General features: G+C 47.8%; 1 protein-coding gene across 2 annotated transcripts in view; it reads left to right on the top strand.

Moving 5' to 3' along the window:
- The first annotated feature begins 1,776 nt into the window (after positions 1–1,776).
- The window catches only part of AP1B1 (adaptor related protein complex 1 subunit beta 1), a 29,391-nt gene continuing 8,257 nt past the window's right edge, over positions 1,777–22,910 (top strand). Inside the window, exons 1-16 of one of the 2 annotated variants that reach the window (XM_069759993.1) lie at positions 1,777–1,938; positions 7,616–7,670; positions 7,759–7,864; positions 9,174–9,309; positions 11,096–11,341; positions 11,584–11,774; positions 12,488–12,709; positions 12,797–12,917; positions 13,025–13,120; positions 13,801–13,916; positions 14,165–14,330; positions 14,452–14,550; positions 14,714–14,973; positions 17,069–17,273; positions 18,830–18,859; positions 19,374–19,508. In XM_069759993.1, the coding sequence (XP_069616094.1) occupies positions 1,777–1,938; positions 7,616–7,670; positions 7,759–7,864; positions 9,174–9,309; positions 11,096–11,341; positions 11,584–11,774; positions 12,488–12,709; positions 12,797–12,917; positions 13,025–13,120; positions 13,801–13,916; positions 14,165–14,330; positions 14,452–14,550; positions 14,714–14,973; positions 17,069–17,273; positions 18,830–18,859; positions 19,374–19,508 (2,346 nt within the window). The remainder of the gene's footprint in view (positions 1,939–7,615; positions 7,671–7,758; positions 7,865–9,173; positions 9,310–11,095; positions 11,342–11,583; positions 11,775–12,487; positions 12,710–12,796; positions 12,918–13,024; positions 13,121–13,800; positions 13,917–14,164; positions 14,331–14,451; positions 14,551–14,713; positions 14,974–17,068; positions 17,274–18,829; positions 18,860–19,373; positions 19,509–22,910) is intronic. The other variant, XM_069760001.1, reaches the window with a different exon arrangement.

Raw genomic sequence — 22,910 nt, 5'->3', positions numbered from 1 at the left:
ATGTGTAAAAAAAAATAAAAAAAAATATTCCTAAATAATGCAAAAATATATATATATATTATTCCCATAAATACATTTCTTTATCTAAATTAAAAAAAAACAATAAAAGTACACATATTTAACGGCCCGACCTATAAAACTGGCCCACTAGTTAACCCCTTCAGTAAACACCGTAAGGAAAAAAAAAAAACGAGGCAAAAAACAACGCTTTATTATCATACCGCCGAACAAAAAGTGGAATAACACGCGATCAAAAAGACAGATATAAATAACCATGGTACCGCTGAAAACGTCATCTTGTCCTGCAAAAAACGAGCCACCATACAGCATCATCAGCAAAAAAATAAAAAAGTTATAGTCCTGAGAATAAAGCGATGCAAAAATAATTATTTTTTCTATAAAATAGTTTTTATCGTATAAAAGCGGCAAAACATAAAAAAAATATAAATGAGGTGTCACTGTAATCGTACTGACCCGAAGAATAAAACTGTTTTATCAATTTTACCAAACGCGGAACAGTATAAACGCCTCCCCCAAAAGAAATTCATGAATAGCTGGTTTTTGGCCATTCTGCCTCACAAAAATCGGAATAAAAAGCGATAAAAAAAGTCACGTGCCCGAAAATGTTACCAATAAAAACGTCAACTCGTCCCATAAAAAACAAGACCTCACATGACTCTGTGGACCAAAATATGGAAAAATTATAGCTCTCAAAATGTGGTAACGCAAAAAATATTTTTTGCAATAAAAAGCGTCTTTCAAATTGTACAACAATGTTTGGGGTCCATTTTCTCCTGTTACCCTTGGTAAAATAAAACAAATTGGAGCTGAATTAAATTTTTTGTGAAAAAAAGTTAAATGTTCATTTTTATTTAAACATTCAAAAAATTCCTGTGAAGCACCAGAAGGGTTAATAAACTTCTTGAATGTGGTTTTGAGAACCTTGAGGGGTGCAGTTTTTAGAATGGTGTCACACTTGGGTATTTTCTATCATATAGACCCCTCAAAATCACTTCAAATGAGATGTGGTCCCTAAAAAAAAATGGTGTTGTAGAAATGAGAAATTGCTGGTCAACTTTTAACCCTTATAACTCCCTCACAAAAAAAAGTAAAGTAGACATGTGGGAAATGTTACTTATTAAGTATTTTGTGTGACATATCTCTGTGATTTAATTGCATAAAAATTCAAAGTTGGAAAATTGTGAAATTTTCATAATTTTCGCCAAATTTCCGTTTTTTTCACAAATAAACGCAGGTAATATCAAAGAAATTTTGCCACTATCATGAAGTACAATATGTCACGAGAAAACAATGTCAGAATCATCAGGATCCACTGAAACGTTCCAGAGTTATAACCTCATAAAGGGACAGTGGTCAGAATTGTAAAAATTGGCCCGGTCATTGACGTGCAAACCACCCTCGGGGGTAAAGGGGTTAATGAGAAAAAATGAACTTTTTTGAATTTACCAAATGGTTGCAATGAAACCAAGAGGGAAAATGTAAAGGGGTCTGAGTACTTTCCGTACCCACTGTATGTGTTGCATATACACAGCTACACGTTCTTACTTCAGCCCTGCTCCAGAATGCCGGCCTGTGTCCCCCTCAGTATGAGCACGGCCCCTCAGTGAGGTGACCAGGATGGCGGGTCTCTGGGCAGCTCCCGTGGTCTCCTCCATTCTCGTCACCTCACCGCTGAGCAGCCCACATGGGAGTTGCTATAGGGGGCTCTCACAGAAACACGCGACCCTTCATCTGCTCCTCTGTTTCCAGGTTTCCATGGGAACTGCAGCTCTTAGACGTGAATACCGGATGTCCCTCCGTCGTCACTTCCGGGATCAGGTGACGGCCATCTTTACGTTAATCTGCCGGGAGGAGGAGGAAGCTCCGCATACGCCTGACATCTGCAGCCCAGGACCGGTCACCGCGTCCTTCACACAGGTCAGACTCTCCGCCATCCGCGGACGTAGTGCTGGCGGCACCGGTGACTGACGGTGTGAGGTCCGATCTGCCGGGGAGAGGGTAGTGACAGCTCAGTCAGGGGCGGGGAGCGCTCCGCTGCCTCCTGCCGGTCACCATTCATTCCCGGGGATCCGGCCGTGACACTGTGACAGCTGTCAGGGACCGGCCGTGCTGGGAGTTGTAGTGCAGAATGGTCACAGACCACCTGTGTGCTGGGAGACTCTTGGCGACCATGTGTATACCCTCTGTCACGTGTATGTGTTGCCCTTACAGATGGGAATAGATGTTATGCAGCATCTGTCACTGTGCCAACACACCGGCGGACCCCGTCATGTGTCAGTGGGGGGCTGTCACTGTGCCAACACACCGGCGGACCCCGTCATGTGTCAGTGGGGGGCTGTCACAGTGCCAACACACCGGCGGACCCCGTCATGTGTCAGTGGGGGGCTGTCACAGTGCCAACACACCGGCGGACCCTGTCATGTGTCAGTGGGGGGCTGTCACAGTGCCAACACACCGGCGGACCCTGTCATGTGTCAGTGGGGGGCTGTCAGTGCCAACACACCGGCGGACCCCGTCATGTGTCAGTGGGGGGCTGTCACTGTGCCAACACACCGGCGGACCCCGTCATGTGTCAGTGGGGGGCTGTCACTGCCAACACACCGGCGGACCCTGTCATGTGTCAGTGGGGGGCTGTCACTGTGCCAACACACCGGCGGACCCCGTCATGTGTCAGTGGGGGGCTGTCACAGTGCCAACACACCGGCGGACCCTGTCATGTGTCAGTGGGGGGCTGTCACAGTGCCAACACACCGGCGGACCCTGTCATGTGTCAGTGGGGGGCTGTCACAGTGCCAACACACCGGCGGACCCCGTCATGTGTCAGTGGGGGGCTGTCACAGTGCCAACACACCGGCGGACCCCGTCATGTGTCAGTGGGGGGCTGTCACAGTGCCAACACACCGGCGGACCCTGTCATGTGTCAGTGGGGGGCTGTCACAGTGCCAACACACCGGCGGACCCTGTCATGTGTCAGTGGGGGGCTGTCACAGTGCCAACACACCGGCGGACCCCGTCATGTGTCAGTGGGGGGATGTCACTGTGCCAACACACCGGCGGACCCCGTCATGTGTCAGTGGGGGGCTGTCACAGTGCCAACACACCGGCGGACCCTGTCATGTGTCAGTGGGGGGCTGTCACAGTGCCAACACACCGGCGGACCCTGTCATGTGTCAGTGGGGGGCTGTCACAGTGCCAACACACCGGCGGACCCTGTCATGTGTCAGTGGGGGGCTGTCACAGTGCCAACACACCGGCGGACCCTGTCATGTGTCAGTGGGGGGCTGTCACAGTGCCAACACACCGGCGGACCCTGTCATGTGTCAGTGGGGGGCTGTCACAGTGCCAACACACCGGCGGACCCTGTCATGTGTCAGTGGGGGGCTGTCACAGTGCCAACACACCGGCGGACCCCGTCATGTGTCAGTGGGGGGCTGTCACAGTGCCAACACACCGGCGGACCCCGTCATGTGTCAGTGGGGGGCTGTCACAGTGCCAACACACCGGCGGACCCTGTCATGTGTCAGTGGGGGGCTGTCACAGTGCCAACACACCGGCGGACCCTGTCATGTGTCAGTGGGGGGCTGTCACAGTGCCAACACACCGGCGGACCCCGTCATGTGTCAGTGGGGGGATGTCACTGTGCCAACACACCGGCGGACCCCGTCATGTGTCAGTGGGGGGCTGTCACAGTGCCAACACACCGGCGGACCCTGTCATGTGTCAGTGGGGGGCTGTCACAGTGCCAACACACCGGCGGACCCTGTCATGTGTCAGTGGGGGGCTGTCACAGTGCCAACACACCGGCGGACCCTGTCATGTGTCAGTGGGGGGCTGTCACAGTGCCAACACACCGGCGGACCCTGTCATGTGTCAGTGGGGGGCTGTCACAGTGCCAACACACCGGCGGACCCTGTCATGTGTCAGTGGGGGGCTGTCACTGTGCCAACACACCGGCGGACCCTGTCATGTGTCAGTGGGGGGCTGTCACAGTGCCAACACACCGGCGGACCCTGTCATGTGTCAGTGGGGGGCTGTCACTGTGCCAACACACCGGCGGACCCTGTCATGTGTCAGTGGGGGGCTGTCACAGTGCCAACACACCGGCGGACCCTGTCATGTGTCAGTGGGGGGCTGTCACAGTGCCAACACACCGGCGGACCCTGTCATGTGTCGTGGGGGGCTGTCACAGTGCCAACACACCGGCGGACCCTGTCATGTGTCAGTGGGGGGCTGTCAGTGCCAACACACCGGCGGACCCTGTCATGTGTCAGTGGGGGGCTGTCAGTGCCAACACACCGGCGGACCCTGTCATGTGTCAGTGGGGGGCTGTCACATCGGCGGACCCTGTCATGTGTCAGTGGGGGGCTGTCACTGTGCCAACACATTGGCGGACCCTGTCATGTGTCAGTGGGGGGCTGTCACTGTGCCAACACACCGGCGGACCCTGTCATGTGTCAGTGGGGGGCTGTCACTGTGCCAACACATTGGCGGACCCTGTCATGTGTCAGTGGGGGGCTGTCACAGTACCAACACACCGGCGGACCCTGTCATGTGTCAGTGGGGGGCTGTCACAGTGCCAAAACATCGGCGGACCCTGTCATGTCAGTGGGGGGCTGTCACACTGCCAAAACATCGGCGGACCCTGTCATGTCAGTGGGGGGCTGTCACAGTGGCAACACATCGGCGGACCCTGTCATGTGTCAGTGGGGGGCTGTCAGTGCCAACACACCGGCGGACCCTGTCATGTGTCAGTGGGGGGCTGTCACATCGGCGGACCCTGTCATGTGTCAGTGGGGGGCTGTCACTGTGCCAACACATTGGCGGACCCTGTCATGTGTCAGTGGGGGGCTGTCACTGTGCCAACACATTGGCGGACTCTGTCATGTGTCAGTGGGGGGCTGTCACTGTGCCAACACACCGGCGGACCCTGTCATGTGTCAGTGGGGGGCTGTCACTGTGCCAACACACCGGCGGACCCTGTCATGTCAGTGGGGGGCTGTCACTGTGCCAACACATTGGCGGACCCTGTCATGTGTCAGTGGGGGGCTGTCACTGTGCCAACACACCGGCGGACCCTGTCATGTGTCAGTGGGGGGCTGTCACTGTGCCAACACACCGGCGGACCCTGTCATGTCAGTGGGGGGCTGTCACTGTGCCAACACATTGGCGGACCCTGTCATGTGTCAGTGGGGGGCTGTCACATCGGCGGACCCTGTCATGTGTCAGTGGGGGGCTGTCACTGTGCCAACACATCGGCGGACCCTGTCATGTGTCAGTGGGGGGCTGTCACTGTGCCAACACATTGGCGGACCCTGTCATGTGTCAGTGGGGGGCTGTCACTGTGCCAACACACCGGCGGACCCTGTCATGTGTCAGTGGGGGGCTGTCACTGTGCCAACACACCGGCGGACCCTGTCATGTGTCAGTGGGGGGCTGTCACTGTGCCAACACATTGGCGGACCCTGTCATGTGTCAGTGGGGGGATGTCACAGTGCCAACACACCGGCGGACCCTGTCATGTGTCAGTGGGGGGCTGTCACAGTGGCAACACATCGGCGGACCCTGTCATATGTCAGTGGGGGGCTGTCACTGTGCCAACACATCGACACTAGTGATTGTAGTAGCATATTGGACACCCCGCTGCTGCTCTATTCATTCTCTATGGAGCAGTCAGAAAAGTCCAGCAGCCCCATAGGGAGTGGATGGTACACACTTGTGCCCCGCTCTGCCAGTGGTCGGACTAGGAGCAGTTCTTCCCGTCTCCGCTGTGAAATATGCTGATGAGAGTACCCCTTTAAGAGGCCGGCACCTGATGCATGCTGCCCGAGCAGCGAGTGTCAGGCCGTGGCTGTACGATCCAGCCATATATGTTTAACTCTGGGCAGTTTAATATTTGTCAGGGACCGAGCCGCACGGGAGATGAGTCGGACCGGCCCCTGTCACTGCAGCAGGGGGGAAGGATGAAGTCACCGGGGACCCCCTGTCCCACTAGTTTTCCTTGTAGTTGGGTCCCGGCAGCTCTTAAACCCAAGTGTTTCTCTTTTCCGCTTCAGACATAGCTGGCGGTGATTGTACAGCCAGTGACTGACACGTGCGGCTGGTGGATCAGGCAACACATATCAGCTGCCAGGTTCCCTTTAAAATCTCATCGTTGCCTTTGCGCCTGTTTTTTGTCTAGTTTTGTGCCTTTTTTGTTTGCCCCAATTCCTTATTGTATTTGCACCTTTTTTTAAGTCTATTTTTATATGTTCTCACCTGTTTCTTTTTTTTTTCTGCATTGTGAGCAGAATCTAGCAATTCCAGATGTTTATACCTAATTCAACAATTGCGGCTTTTTTAAAAGTCACAAAATGTGGCACAATTTCACTCCCGTCCCCCAGCTTTTTTTCCAGTATGTCAGCATTTTGACTCAATATTTACCACTTCTGGTGCCAGCATTCGAGTTTTGCCACCAACACTTGCAAAAACAACTGAAGACATGAAAAAAAGTCAATTTCTGACTTTGCACCAACTTCATGAATCTCGGGCACGGTGGCTGATTTCTATGGCCGCTACGATAAGAATGTTTTACGCTTGAAATCCTCTCTTATGGTTACATGACCTGGTGGTTTATATATTGATGGCTATCAAGTATTAATAAATGCACCAAGTTTCCATTTAATGTGCCGGTGCCACCGAGAATGGTGTCCTGTGTGACGAGACTCCAAAATGCTGCAACTGGGAGGAAAACCTGTAGGACAGGTCTGGCCACTCGTCAACATCTTGGTGTAATGGCCTCCTAAGCTTATACCAGGGTGAGTTATCTGCTCAATCCCTACAGCACTGGATATCTGGGATCTCATCGTCTGTGTGCCCCAGAGTATGGCAGCAGGTAGGGCACGTACTGCGCCCCCTGATGGCCATCATCCAGTGCAGCAGGCAAGGAAGATGCACGTCCCTATTGCCTGTGCTACATGGAGGCTATGCATTGTTACAGGTGGTATCGCTGTTCGGGGGGCACATGACTGGCACTACTGTGGTTTTCATTGCTTTAGCCACCTTACCTATATATAATGGGGATTGTTTGCCATCTGTATAGTGTTATCACTACGCGGTATTCCGCCATATAGCATGCCCCTGTTAGTAGTGGGGCACAAGTCTAATCTATGCCAGGTTACACAGTAGAACGAGACATGACGTAGCGGTGTCACATGTGCGGGGTGTATATAGGACCAGCTCTACCCCCTCACTCCGCTGTGTAGGGAGCTGAGAAGTCCTTACTTTATTACTGCTACCTGTTACTTGGAATTTCATTATGGTTCCAGAAGGATAAAGATTAGTGTAATCACATCGTCCGTGTCCCCAGTGGGCTCACAATCTACTTTCCGTCAGTCGGACATACATGTAATTAGACTGCTATCATAGGAAGTCAGTTATCCCATGTTACTGTCCTGCCGGGATTTCCAGTCCCAGATTTGGTGTTGCCTCCGTCCTCCCCTCTGACCTGCTCCTTGTTTCCTTTCCTGTCAGAGGGGGCGGCTCGTTCCTTCCTGCTGATAACTCTGTGGAAATAGTCCTTCCTCACTCTCCGACCTGCTGTGTCTTTTCCTTACAGCTAAGAGCAAAATCAAATATGACGGACTCCAAGTATTTCACCACCACCAAGAAAGGTAAGCCGTGGAGATGTGGGGGGCTCTCGCTACCCACAGCCTTGTAATACACCGGTGCTAGAGCTATTCTTACATCTCGCACCTACAGGTGAGATCTTTGAGCTAAAAGCAGAGCTGAACAGCGACAAGAAGGAGAAGAAGAAGGAAGCTGTGAAGAAAGTCATAGCCTCCATGACCGTGGGGAAGGATGTTAGGTGAGCGGCGGGCAGGTTGTCACATTGCGCTGTTACTGGCGATGGTTGGGGAGCAGGTTGTCATATTGCGCTGGTCCTAGCGATGGTTGGGGAGCAGGTTGTCATATTGCGCTGTTACTGGCGATGGTTGGGGGGCAGGTTGTCACATTGCGCTGCTCCTGGCGATGGTTGGGGGGCAGGTTGTCACCTTGCGCTGTTACTGGCGATGGTTGAGGAGCAGGTTGTCATATTGCGCTGGTCCTGGCGATGGTTGGGGGCAGGTTGTCACCTTGCGCTGTTACTGGTGATGGTTGGGGGGCAGGTTGTCATATTGCGCTGGTCCTGTCGATGGTTGGGGAGCAGGTTGTCATATTGCGCTGTTACTGGCGATTGTTGGGGGGCAGGTTGTCACATTGCGCTGTTACTGACGATGGTTGAGGAGCAGGTTGTCATATTGCGCTGGTCCTGGCGATGGTTGGGGGCAGGTTGTCACATTGCGCTGTTACTGGCGATGGTTGGCGGTGTTAGTGATTCTGGGGAAGTTGGCCGGCTGTCACTTACTGACTAGCTGACTTGGCTTTTATTAACGCCGGGAAGTTATCAGTCATCATATTGTGCCAGTTCAGCTCTTTTGGAAAATCCTTGTGATCTGCAAACCTCATATTTTGCTCCTTCAGTTGTTTTTCTTTCTTTTTGTTTCTTCTTTTCTTTTTGTAGCTTTTGTAGGGTTATTAACCCCTTCCCACAGTACAACGTAAAATAATATCCTGGGAGGTTATCCGCTTGTGAGGAGGGGGCTCAAGAGCTTAGCTCCCTCTAAACACGGCTTATGCCGGTAATAATACCTATCCAGCACTTGTCTCTAACATTTGTTAACCGTTTAGATGGCACTGTCAGTCACTGACACCAGCATTTAAATGGAACGCACGTATCAAATCCCATCACCCCCCTCTGCAACACGATCGGTCACTAAAGAGTTACCATGGTCAGCCAGGGACCTGCTGTGTAGGCCCTCGTCGCTGCCATCTTGGTGCTCCTAGGAAGCTAATCCACAGGCTGAGATCCAGAGGAGACCCGAGATTTTCGCTATATACTGTTGTATTGCACTATGTAATATCGCTTGTTTAAGTCTCTTAAGAAAAAGCTTTTAAAAAAATCTCTTCTCTTTTCTACCCCTGTTAAAAATAAAGCATATTTACTATCAACAAGGCTATCAAAATATGGAATTAATCAACCCTTTTTGTTTAGCACCCTAAAGAGGAAAAAAAACAAAATGCTAAAAATTGTCATTTTGATCACCATGTCACTAACGCTCTCCGTTTTGTGACAGTGCCCTGTTTCCGGATGTGGTGAACTGCATGCAGACTGATAACCTGGAGCTGAAGAAGCTGGTGTACTTATACCTGATGAACTATGCCAAGAGCCAGCCAGACATGGCCATCATGGCTGTAAACACCTTTGTTAAGGTGGGTGATGAAATGAAGATGCATCTCCAGTCATAATTCACATTACCGCCATTCATCGCTTTGTTTGATGGGACGGATACATTATGATTGATACAATATGATAAGTAATATAAAGGTATTGCTTCCATTGGAGCAGGATGTAATGCCCGCTGAAGACTTTGGGCCTCTACCCCCGGCCTCCTAACCCATCCAAGCCCACAACCATATTTGTTCCCACTTAAGCTAAACCTGTCACTGTACTGTGATGAATGAAAATTCCCCAATGTCTCTTATTGTTTGTTAAAACTAAGCTGCACTACGCGGCTCCATTCAGTATGTTGGTGCAGCTCCTAATTAGTGATGAGCGAACATGCTCCGATAAGGTGTTATCTGAGCATGCTCACGTGCTAACTGAATGTCTTCGGCGTGCCCCAATACTATGCTTGAGTCCCCGAGGCTGCATGTCTTGTGGCTGTTGGACAGCGCAACACACGAATGGACTGCATAACAAACAGGCAATCACTGTATGTGTTGCGGCTGTTGAACAGTCACGAGACATGCAGCCATGGAGACTTGAACTTTCTTTCTCAATCACGCTGAAGACATTCAGTTAGCACCCGAGCATGCTCAGATAACACCTCATCCGAGCACATTCCCTCATCACTACTCCTTATGAAAGGAGCTGTTCTGCAGTACCCAGCAGCGAGCACTACACATGGAATGGATCTGCGCACTGCAGCTTCATTCAATGTGTTTACCTTGGCTGTGGCCTAAGCTTATGACAGCTGAAAAATGGGGGCTGTTAGTTCATCAACATCTTCTAACCGGACAACCCCTTTAAAAAAAAAAAAAAAAAAAACTCACCATATTTCAGTATCCTGATTTGTTCTTTAGCTTAACATAGTTTTTTGCACCATGGTTAGTCACTACATTTCATATATATGTTTTCAGTGACATATTGAAAGCTCTTTTGGGTGGTCAATGCTTTGAGACCCCTAAGGTGGAGCTAGGTGAATATATTGATACACTAACACTACATGCACATACACAGATTTACTGAAGAAAAAACTTTGAGAGGACTTCTTTAGAATAATAATAAAAAATGTATTCCGTGAATTGTCCGGAATTGGTGACATTCTGATCACATGTAAGTGCATGGCCTCAGAGGTGAGTAGCATGGCCGACACTGCTGAGGGCAGTGATTGGCTGTAGACCTCGTCCACAAAAACTAGTGGGGGCGGCAGGGGAACTAGCTGGTGGATTATTACATATGTTATTATTTTGAAGCATCGCCTGCGTATTGCCAACTTTTATCAAATCCTGGTAACCCCTTTAAAATAAGGAAATGCATGATGGGAGCACTACCAAGTAGTTTTATATGTGGAATTGTATGCCGTTTCCCAGCTGCCATGTAACATGCCAGCTTGCCTTGGCAAATGCTGTCCTCTGCTACATGTCGGCTATCTTTTTGCTGCTTATAAAGTTAATCAATAGAAAACATTCCCTGCAGACTTTACATCTTGGCACCATATTGCACCCACCCTGACATACTGATAACGTGGGTCGTCTTTCAGCGGATGGATGTCTCCGATATCACGGAGGTTATATTACACTTGTGGGAAGGCAGCCACAACCTGATCATTTACTCCAAGCACTTCATATAGCTTATTACTATGGGCTGCTGCCTTCATTCATTTATCATATGAAATAATAAACCCAATCATTTTATCCCAGCTTCTAAATGTAGTTTTGTATCTTCTATTCATGTCTTATGTACATATTTTTTGACTTGTCCTCTTTTGTTCAGGACTGTGAAGACCCAAACCCCCTGATCCGTGCTCTGGCGGTGCGCACCATGGGCTGTATCCGCGTGGACAAAATCACCGAGTATCTCTGCGAGCCATTGCGCAAATGCCTGAAGGATGAGGACCCATATGTGCGCAAGACGGCAGCCGTGTGTGTCGCCAAGCTGCATGACATTAACGCTCAGCTAGTGGAAGATCAGGGCTTTCTTGATACGTTGAAAGATCTCATTTCTGACTCTAATCCAATGGTAAGGAAACTGACCATATAGCGTTTTGTTGGTGAAGATGAGGGGCATCATTAAAGGTCCTGCAAGTGGACCAGCCAGCTGTCAGATCCTGCCTAAAGCAGTTACCACCATGTGTTTGCTGTAATAGTCAAAGTTACTATTCGTCACTGAAAATGCCTAAAAACGCAAATCATGGCTACTGTTTGGACCTTGTTGGCTGACGAGTATTATACCTGATTGTACATCCTACCTTCTCATTCTAGGTTGTGGCTAACGCAGTAGCAGCTCTATCGGAGATTGCGGAGTCACACCCGAATAGTAACCTCCTGGACTTGAACCCACAGTCAATCAATAAGTTGCTTACTGCTCTTAATGAGTGTACAGAATGGGGTCAGATCTTCATCCTGGACTGTTTGGCCAACTATATTCCCAAAGATGACCGGGAAGCTCAAAGGTAAGTTGAAAGTACATCTTGGCATAAAATGACTGTTCAAACCAAGAACGTCAGTGCACCTTTAGGCAGGGCTGTGGAGTCGATAGGTCATACCTCCGACTTCTCAATTTCCATGACTCCGACTCCACCAAAATGGGCTCTGACTCCACGACTCCACCTCCAATGCTCTGCCTTTAAAGGGACTCTGTCACCTGAATTTGGCGGGACTGGTTTTGGGTCATATGGGCGGAGTTTTCAGGTTTTTGATTCACCCTTTCCTTACCCGCTGGCTGCATGCTGGCTGCAATATTGGATTGAAGTTCATTCTCTGTCCTCCATAGTACACGCCTGTGCAAAGCAATCTTGCCTTGTGCAGGCGTGTACTATGGAGGACAGAGAATGAACTTCAATCCAATATTGCAGCCAGCGGGTAAGGAAAGGGTGAATCAAACACCCGAAAACTCCGCCCATATGACCCAAAACCAGTCCCGCCAAATTCAGGTGACAGGTTCCCTTTAAGCCTACATGATTTGGACACATCGCCGCAGAGATAGATGGAAAACTATCAGGTAGGTAGATGTACTGACCTGATCAGCCATACCGATGGTTCACCCAACTCCTGTGCTTGGTGGTTTGTACAGTCATTTTATCCTGGCAAAATCCTTTAATATAGAAATTGTTAATGGATTTTTTTTTGTTTTACACTATATTTGATGCCCTTGTCCTCTCCACAGTGTATGTGAACGTGTTACACCACGTCTTTCACATGCCAATTCAGCTGTGGTCCTTTCTGCGGTCAAGGTCCTCATGAAACTTATGGAACTGCTATCAAAAGATTTGGACTACTATGGGACACTGTTAAAGAAGCTGGCACCCCCTCTTGTCACTTTGCTCTCTGCTGAGCCTGAATTGCAGTATGTGGCACTGCGCAATATCAATTTAATCGTGCAGAAGCGGTAAGATTTTCATGTCCAAACTGACCAGCTTGACCAATGCTGTGTTCCCCGGTCACTGACGCTTATTCTTCGTGCCTTTTCTTCCAGGCCAGAGATCTTGAAGCATGAGATGAAAGTTTTCTTTGTGAAATACAATGACCCAATCTATGTTAAACTTGAAAAGCTTGACATCATGATCAGACTGGCATCACCTGCCAATATTGCCCAGGTTGGTGGCGGTATTATTTAGGGGTGTACACATTTTGTCGGGGGGGGCTGAAAACTTTCCAGTTAGGATATCTGTACTTCAATATCATTTCTTTAAAAAACAATTAGGTCCTGGCTGAACTGAAGGAATATGCCACAGAGGTGGACGTAGATTTTGTACGGAAGGCTGTTAGAGCAATTGGACGCTGCGCTATTAAAGTGGAGGTATGAAATGATTTCTTCAAATGTACACTTTGGCCAACTTAAAGGGATATTCCAGGCATATGTATTTATTACCTATCTCCTTATCTACGAAACACTATATTATTAAGGAAAAACGATGATCGGGAGTTCATTAATAGTAAAGAGTATATCACAAAAAACTTTTAGGTAATAAAATACAGGGAGGGGAATCAGGAAACATACCTGCATGTGAAACAAGTGTGCAGGAAAAGCATAAGGTAGGAGCAAAATATAAAAATTTATAGCAATCAAGTCAAGAAGTCTTGGTAATATTAATGTATATTATACACTGCTGTAGCTGAACCCTGTGGTTACCGCCAAGTGGTTTGGTATCAAGGTCCATATATAAACACAGATCACAATTGTCAAAAAAGAGTATTAAACTGTATTTTGCCTTTGATAGATACCAATATATACAGGGGCTGCAGAGTACCTGCGCGTCCTCCTGGACACGCCTTTCGGAAAGAGGACTATTTTGACTTTTCCCAGTCATCAAAAGAGGGGACCCCAGTTACATGTTCTCCCCATGGGTAGGAGAAGGCTAAATAGAGAGGTCAAAGTCTTTGGCTTGGAAGGAAATAGGTGATAAATGCTTCTGGCTAGAAAACCCCTATAAAGTATCGTGAAATCAATAATGGATTCTAAATTGTGATTTCCTTTAGCAATCTGCAGAGCGCTGTGTGAGCACCCTCCTGGATCTCATTCAGACCAAAGTGAATTATGTGGTCCAAGAAGCCATTGTGGTGATAAAGGACATTTTCAGAAAGTACCCAAACAAGTAGGTGTCATTGTGCGTTGTAACCTATAGTCAGACGGTCAGGTGATCTGCGCCTCCATCGGTCAGACGTGATCATTATCATATGTAGGATCTATAGTGTTATCGGTGATGAGTAATGACTTGGATACAAGTGGGGTTAGGATTGTCAGAAGATTAGTCCTTTTAGGTGTACCTGATCATTTCCTAGCATGTCACAACAAGGCAGCAAAAACCAATGCCAAGTTTGATAGTCACTAATTTTTTCTCAGATATGAGAGTGTCATCTCCACACTATGTGAGAACCTGGACTCTCTTGATGAACCAGAGGCACGGGCGGCCATGATTTGGATAGTAGGAGAGTATGCTGAGCGCATTGACAATGCGGATGAGCTGCTGGAAAGTTTCTTAGAGGGATTCCATGATGAGAGCACACAGGTAGGTCTGTTTGCACTGTCAGTCCAGCTTGCCTGGATTGGAGTCAAACTGACTTCCTACAGATTCTGTGGAACACTGCTAATGGTTCTATATTGCTCTTTATTATTTCTTTCTATCTTAGGTGCAACTACAACTTCTTACTGCCATTGTGAAGCTGTTTCTGAAGAAGCCAACAGAGACACAGGAGCTGGTACAGCAAGTACTAAGCTTGGCAACGCAGGTGAATGCCAGCGGTTACAATGTACTGACCAGTGTTGTATAAGACCTATAGGCTACCTTTTCATATCAGTTTTTAATTATTATTATTATATGACTGTGGAGATATGGAGAATCTGGAACTTTGTTGTAGATCACAACTATTTACTACTGCATGTTACTCATAGGACTCGGATAACCCAGATCTCCGAGATCGTGGCTACATATACTGGCGACTGCTCTCTACTGATCCTGTGGCTGCCAAAGAAGTGGTCCTGGCAGAAAAACCTTTGATCTCAGAAGAAACTGACCTCATTGAGCCCACTTTGCTGGAGGAACTCATCTGTTACATTGGTACGCTGGCCTCTGTTTACCACAAACCTCCAAATGCTTTTGTAGAAGGAAGTCGAGGAGTTGTTCCCAAGAGGCTACCACCTCGAGCTGGCTCGTGAGTATTAAATTGATGGCAGGTTATTTTTATGGGTTTTTCGTGTATCATTGAGAGATTGGTTTCCAAAAGTGTATCTCATTTTATTTTAACCCCTTTTCTGATATCCGCCTTACATGTGTGGCACAAGTCGGGAGCAGGTGTATGGTGTGCTGAGCCCACCCCATTCCCAAGAAATGGATGGCTGTTAGAGATAAGCAGATCAATTTGCGGGACTCCGGTCCAGGTCAGTGGTACCTGGCAGCTAGACAGGAGGCCTGTCAAACTCTTACCTTCGTATGCGTTTTGAGTTGTCATAGCTGTCGCAACATCACGTTTGACATCACACACAGATGATGTAATACCAGCCATGGCTAACCAAAAGTTGTGCAGTGCACGGCCAAAGGTAAAAGATTGGTGGGCCTCCAGTCTAACCCCTAGGTACCCCACTGACGTTGGACACTGGACGGGAGTCCTGCAATTCCATTTGCTCATCTCTAATGGCTATTATTTAGCCAAAATCTAAAGGTACCTTCACACAAAACGACGCTGCAGCGATACAGACAACGATCCAGATCGCTGCAGCGTCGCTGGAGAGCTGTCACACAGACAGCTCTCCAGCGACCAACAATGCCGGTAACCAGGGTAAACATCGGGTTACTAAGCGCAGGGCCGCGCTTGGTAACCCGATGTTTACCCTGGTTACCAGCGTAAAAGTAAAAAAAAAACAAACACTACATACTTACCTTCCGCTGTCTGTCCTCCGGCGCTCTGCTTTCCTGCACTGTGTAAGCACAGCGGCCGGAAAGCAGATCGGTGACGTCACCGCTGTGCTTTCCGGCTGGCCGGCACTCACACTGCAGAGAAGCACAGCGAGGGACAGACAGCGGTAGGTAAGTATGTACTGTTTGTTTTTTTTTTTTACTTTTACGCTGGTAACCAGGGTAAACATCGGGTTACTAAGCGCGGCCCTGCGCGGCCGATGTTTACCCTGGTTACCAGTGAAGACATCGCTGAATCGGCGTCACACACGCCGATTCAGCGATGTCAGCAGGAAGTCCAGCGACGAAATAAAGTGCTGGACTTTCTGCAGCGACCAACGACATCACAGCAGGATCCTGATCGCTGCTGCCTGTCAAACTGAACGATATCGCTAGCCAGGACGCTGCAACGTCACGGATCGCTAGCGATATTGTTCAGTGTGAAGGTACCTTAACAGCAGCGAGTGGAGCTTGGGCTTTGCCCATTGCTGTTAACTGTTTAAATGCCACTACCTTTATAGTGTGTGGAGGGGCGCTGTTCCACGCGCTCAATGGACCAATCCCAGCACGATCTTGGCGTGTCAATGGGTACCTAAGGCAGTTGGAATCTGCTGAAAACCCCCAAGCCTCCCATTACAGTGCTCCATTGAAACCCAACTTTTGCTGGGCAACATAGGAGACTGTGATTTTTACTATATGCTTGAATAAAGTTCTATTGCAGTACATAGTATAAATGATCAGAGGATCACAATCTAACAATTATGAAACTATTTAACCCAATTGGCAAACACTTGAGAAATTACGGAGTTCTTGGTCGCCACAATCAAAATGTATCTCTCAAAATGGTGGTAATAAAAAAAACATCAACTTCCCCTGCTAAAAAAAAAATGAAGCCTTTACACATCTATTGACGGACAAATAAACAAGTTAGACGTCTTGGAAAGCAATAAAAGAAACAGTCCCATCAAAAATGAGCCCTTTTTCTGACTGTGGACAGAAAAAGAAAAAAAGTGATGGCTCTTGAAAGAAGGGAAGGAAAAAACGAAAATGCAAAAATAAAAGTTGGCTGATTGGGGAAGTGGTTTATAGCCATGAGGTCTCAGAATATCCCATTCTGGTTAGCATTGTATCTGACTGATGTATGTGGTATCTCATACTAGTGTGCAAATTGATCTACTTAGTCTTAGACAATGGCCCTTTGCACATATATGGAAATCTTAACTGCTTTTCGTTTGCCAAAATAAAAGCATCTTTTCTTTGTCAGTACATAAAAACCAGACATGAGATCCCATGTGAAGGAGGTAGGGTTAAATTACAGACAGACCCTTGCTAATTACAATGCCTTTTGTCCACAGCAGTGAGAGTGCAGAGAGTCCAGATGCAGCTACCACAGTGCAAGCCCAAGCAGAAACGCACCCATCAGTCATCCCATCTCAGGGCGATCTGTTGGGTGACCTCCTAAACCTTGATCTAGCACCACCAGTCAGTGGACCTCCCCTGACTACTAGTTCTGTACCATTGGGAGGAGTGGATCTCCTGAGTGGTGGATTGGACACGTTGGTATGTAATAATAGTCAGCCCCTCTATTTACCTTCTAAAATACAGGAATGGGCATATGTCAGCACAGAACGACTGTTCAAACGAAGTCCCACCGCTCGGTGCTTCACGGCGGAGACAATCATTTATATACACTTTCCACCTACTTGTTTTTCCTGAATGTCCACCTGCCCCTTATTTGATTGACAGCATTGGCTTCATAGAAGCCAGAGAAGGGTTGAGATAAGTAGAAACCAAGCAGGTGGGAAGGTGTATATAAATGATTGGCCGTGCCGTGAAGCAGCGGTGCTTGGTTTGAACAGTCATTCTGCACTGACAGTCCCTTTAAGAAGTGACTATTCATTTCTATGTCAATAATATATATCCAGGGCGTAGCATAGAATGTGCTCAATGTTTGCCATATTGTCTCCATGCCTTCATCTTCACCTTCGCTTCAGGCCCTCCACTGTTAAACGGTTTGCCACATCGTGATGTGTGTGGCGCTGATAAAGTTGCATTTGTAGCGCGTGAATTTTTGATATGAAGAGAAGATATATTTTAATGTAGGATAAAACTGAGGCACAAAAAGCGCAGGGTGTAATCCCATGATAAAGAACAATAAGGTGCAGAGAATCGCTCGTCTGGTAAAGTTGTGCATCGTACAACAAGGATCAAGCCGAAATTAGTCAGCTGCTGTTGTCCCACCGGCTAAAAAAGCATTAAAACGCCAGAGGAGAAACAATAGGTGGGCCGTCTGCGCTGCTGATGGAGATCCGGGAAAATGGTCCAGGATACAAAGTAGACGTGATGCGGTTTTATTATCCATGCGTTTCACACTTCATGACGATATAATGCCATACGTAACCATTCTACTTCTATATCCTGGACCATTCTCTTGGATCTCCATCAGCAGCTCAGACGACCCACCTATGGTTTCTATTCTGATATTTTAATGAATAGGACAGTTGCATGGTCCCTGTGTCATCAGCACCACTCGCCTCCCGATGCGGAAGTGTGCTATGCCGGACAACCCCTTTATGTGGAAGTGTATTCATGGACTAAATCACAAAGTATCAGAGCTCGGGGACTCCATTGTGACACATAACATCGTCTTCTTTAATGAAGTTTTGCCCAAATATTGTCTTAAGTCCTTTTAAACCTTTTTCATTTGCTTTGGAAATAATTCCTCATTCCTCCATAGTGTATCGGGCTGATTCTTTCTATCATTTTTCTTTTCTCTTTCTGTTATTATTCTTTCCTTGGCTGCTCCTGCCTGCTGTTCGGCTTTTCTGTGTGTCTCCCCGCCTGTTTCTGGTTGCCTGTGCTCTGCCTCCCTTCTCATCTGCTTCAACTTCAAAGATTGTGGAAGACTCAGAAGGGGTATGCTAGGTAGAAGTGTGCGCCTGTGCTGCATGGGTTGTTGGGGTAGATTTGAACCCCTTCGTATTCCAATCGTGTGACAACTTCACACCGGGGACTAGGCTTCATCATCACATCTTGGGGGCTCTAGAGTAGTTCTGTAAACACCATTTCAATTTGTAAGAAACTATTTTGTTTTAAATGTTCTTTTTACTTTACAGCTGGGTGCTGACACCGGTCCAAATCTGTCTGTAAGTGAAATTCCTTATTCCCAGTGATAGTCACTTCTTTTATCAAACATTTATCCTTAGATTATGACTAGACTTGGTGCAGTTCAATATTCAGGTCTTGGGCCATCAGCCCCATCAGTAATCTATGGCCACTGGACATATGCCCTGAGAACTGCGTCTTACATGATGGCCTCTTTTTTGATTAGTTAACCTGGTGCTATGTCATAAAAAGCAGAACCGGAGATTTCGGGAGGTGGGAGATGGTTCTCTGGGCTCTAGTCCAGCGGCCACATATTACTGACGTAGCCAATGGACTGGGTCTTGTGAATCAATTCGCGCCAATTATGTCTCCTATTTCCCTGATTGGATCCAAGGTTGACATCTTCTAATTTGTCTCCTAATCAGAAATATAACCCAATGTATGGTGTCCTATGATAAACACGTTGCTTGTGCTTGATCATAGTATTTGTGAAATACCATATTGCTTATATAGTGTTCCCTTGTATAGTATATGTCTATCCTGCCTCTCTTGTAGTTGCCTACTGGGTTCATGGCTCCTCCGGTGGCTGCTGCCTCCCTTGGACCTCCACTCTCTGGAGGACTCGGTGACATCTTTGATTTGGGCAGTGGAACAGGTGCTCTTGTTGGATCATATGTGGCTCCAAAGTCAGTAAGTGATATTTGTTATACATGCAACTGTCTCTTAGGCCTCCTTCACACGTCCGTGAAAAAACGGTACCAGTGTCATCAGTGTCTTCCAGAATGGATAAAGAAAGACTGAAATTGCAAAGCTTCTCCTATACTTTGCATTGTTAAACACATGGCTGTGGGGCCAGTCGGTGTCCGTTTTGGTGGAGTCGGAGTCATAGTTGTAGTTGGTATAAAATGGACCGACTCCGACTCCTAAAATATATAATAAATTGGGTACAGTAGTTCAATGCAGGACGTGCTGTAATGTTTTCATAAGAATTTGGGAAAGTTATGAAATGTCCTATAAATGTCTGTTCTGTTCCTGGTCTAAGGATTTCGGCTCTTAGTTGAGAATCGGCTGTGCCCCTTGCTGTCCTGTCTGTATACTCTTTTCCATCCCCCCACCCAGGAGCTGTGGTGTGATCAGACCATGTTCCTGCACGGTCAGACACGGCCATTACACAGCAGGGACACATTTATAAGATTATGTCTGCACAGGAATATTTATTAATTTAAACACATCCAATTGTGGAGTTTATTTTTCTTCCAAGATCTATTGATTGAAATCAACTTTGTTCATGGAAACCCCCTTTTAAAGGGGAAGCCATCAACAGAAAATGACCTCTTACTTGAATCCGCTTTCTGTGTTACATGTTTTTGTTTTTTTCTTTAATTTGGCAATATAATTTTTTTTGTTTTTCGTATCTCGTATCTCGATCTTTATAAAACAAAATATGCATTAATCTTGCCATTTTCACTCTAGACATTGTAGCTTTTTAGACTGGTACTTTGTCCTTCCAGGAGGAGTTTACAAGCGTATTTCTTATGAGTAGGATTACAGTGATGGGTAATACATAGGATATAGGATCCACCGATCACAATAGATGATGTCACTGCTGACGTTCCTCCCCAATAAACATACACTTAAAAGATAAGGGTCACGGTATGACCATTGCTACTGATTTGCATATTTTGTTTCCTGAAACAGGAAGTTAGAATATAAAAAAGCCCCTATGGCCCGAAAATTACAAGATCTTTATTTTTAATAAAGATTGTGATATGTAGAGAAAAAAAAAATTCCAACGTTTTTTAACCCCTTCCCGACCTTTGACGCATACGCTGCGTCATGAAAGTCGGTGCCATTCCGACCCATGACGCAGCATATGCGTCATGGAATGATCGCGTCCCTGCAGATCGGGTGAAAGGGTTAACTCCCATTTCACCCGATCTGCAGGGACAGGGGGAGTGGTAGTTTAGCCCAGGGGGGGTGGCTTCACCCCCTCGTGGCTACGATCGCTCTGATTGGCTGTTGAAAGTGAAACTGCCAATCAGAGCGATTTGTAATATTTCACCTAAAAAAATGGTGAAATATTACAATCCAGCCATGGCCGATGCTGCAATATCATCGGCCATGGCTGGACACACTAATGTGCACCCACCCCACTCCTCCGATCGCCCCCCCAGCCCCCCGATCTGTGGTCCGCTCTCCTCGGTCCTGTGCTCCGCTCCCCCGTCCTCCTGCCCGCTCCCCCCGTGCTCCAATCACACCCCCCGTGCTCTAATCAAACCCCCCCGCACTCCGATCACCCCCCCCCCGCACAGCGATCACCCCCCCCGCACAGCGATCCCCCCCCGTGCTCCGATCCGCCTGCCCGCACAGCGTTCCCCCAGTCCGTGCTCCAATCCACCCCCACCCCCGTGTTCCGATCCACCCCCCCCCCCCGTGCTCCGACGCCCCCCCCGTGGTCCCACCCCACCCCATCATACTTACCGATCCAGCCGGGGTCCCGTCCGTCTTCTGCCTGGGCGCCGTCATCTTCCAAAATGGCGGGCGCATGTGCAGTGCGCCCGCCGAATCTGCCGGCCGGCAGATTCGTTCCAGAGTGAATTTTGATCACTGAGATATAATCTATCTCAGTGATCAAAATAAAAAAAAAAGTAAATGACACCATCCCCTTTGTCACCCCCATAGGTAGGGACAATAATTTTTTTTTTTTTTTTTTTTTTCCACTAAGGTTGGGGTAAGAACTAGGGGTAGGGTTAGGGTTAGGGGTAGGGTTAGGGTTAGGGGTAGGGTTAGGGGTAGGGTTAGGGGTAGGGTTAGGGTTTCGGTATGTGCACACGTATTCTGGTCCTCTGCGGATTTTTCCGCTGCGGATTTGATAAATCCGCAGTGCTAAACCGCTGCGGATTTATGGCGGATTTACCATGTTTTTTCTGCGCATTTCAATGCGGTTTTACAACTGCGATTTTCTATTTGAGCAGTTGTAAAACCGCTGCGGAATCCGCAGAAAGAAGCGACATGCTGCGGAATGTAAACCGCTGCGTTTCCGTGCAGTTTTTCTGCAGCATGTGTACAGCGATTTTTGTTTCCCGTAGGTTTGCATTGAACTGTAAACTCATGGGAAAATGCTGCGGATCCGCAGCGTTTTCCGCAGCGTGTGCACATACCTTTAGAATTAGGCTATGTGCACACGGTGCGGATTTGGCTGCGGATTGGCCGCTGCGGATTCGCCACTGCGGATTCGCAGCAGTGTTCCATCAGGTTTACAGTACCATGTAAACATATGGAAAACCAAATCCGCTGTGCCCATGTTGCGGAAAATACCGCGCGGAAACGCTGCGTTGTATTTCCCGCAGCATGTCAATTCTTTGTGCGGATTCCGCAGCGTTTTACACCTGTTCCTCAATAGGAATCCGCAGGTGAAATCCGGACAAAAAACACTGGAAATCCGCGGTAAATCCGCAGGTAAAACGCAGTGCCTTTTACCCGCGGATTTTTCAAAAATGGTGCGGAAATATCTCACACGAATCCACAACGGGGGCACATAGCCTTAGGGCTAGGGTTGGGTTGGAATTAGGGTTGTGGTTAGGGTTAGGGGTGTGTTGGGGTTACGGGTGTGTTGGGGTTAGGGTTGTGATTAGGGTTACGGCTACAGTTGGGATAAGGGTTAGGGGTGTGTTGGGGTTAGTGTTGGAGTTAGAATTGAGGGGTTTCCACTGTTTAGGCACATCAGGGGTCTCCAAACGCAACATGGCGCCACCATTGATTCCAGCCAATCTTGTATTCAAAAAGTCAAATGGTGCTCCCTCACTTCCGAGCCCCGACGTGTGCCCAAACAGTGGTTCACCCCCACATATGGGGTACCAGCATACTCAGGACAAACTGCGCAACAATTACTGGGGTCCAATTTCTACTGTTACCCTTGAGAAAATAAAAAATTGCTTGCTAAAACATCATTTTTGAGGAAAGAAAAATGATTTTTTATTTTCACGGCTCTGCGTTGTAAACGTCTGTGAAGCACTTGGGGGTTCAAAGTGCTCACCACATATCTAGATAAGTTCCTTGGGGGGTCTAGTTTCCAAAATGGGGTCACTTGTG

Source organism: Ranitomeya imitator, chromosome 1 (genome assembly GCF_032444005.1).
Source record: "Ranitomeya imitator isolate aRanImi1 chromosome 1, aRanImi1.pri, whole genome shotgun sequence".
Lineage (NCBI taxonomy): Eukaryota > Metazoa > Chordata > Amphibia > Anura > Dendrobatidae > Ranitomeya > Ranitomeya imitator.
The sequence above is the reverse complement of the archived record's forward strand: the minus strand, read 5'-3'. Positions and strand labels throughout refer to the sequence as shown.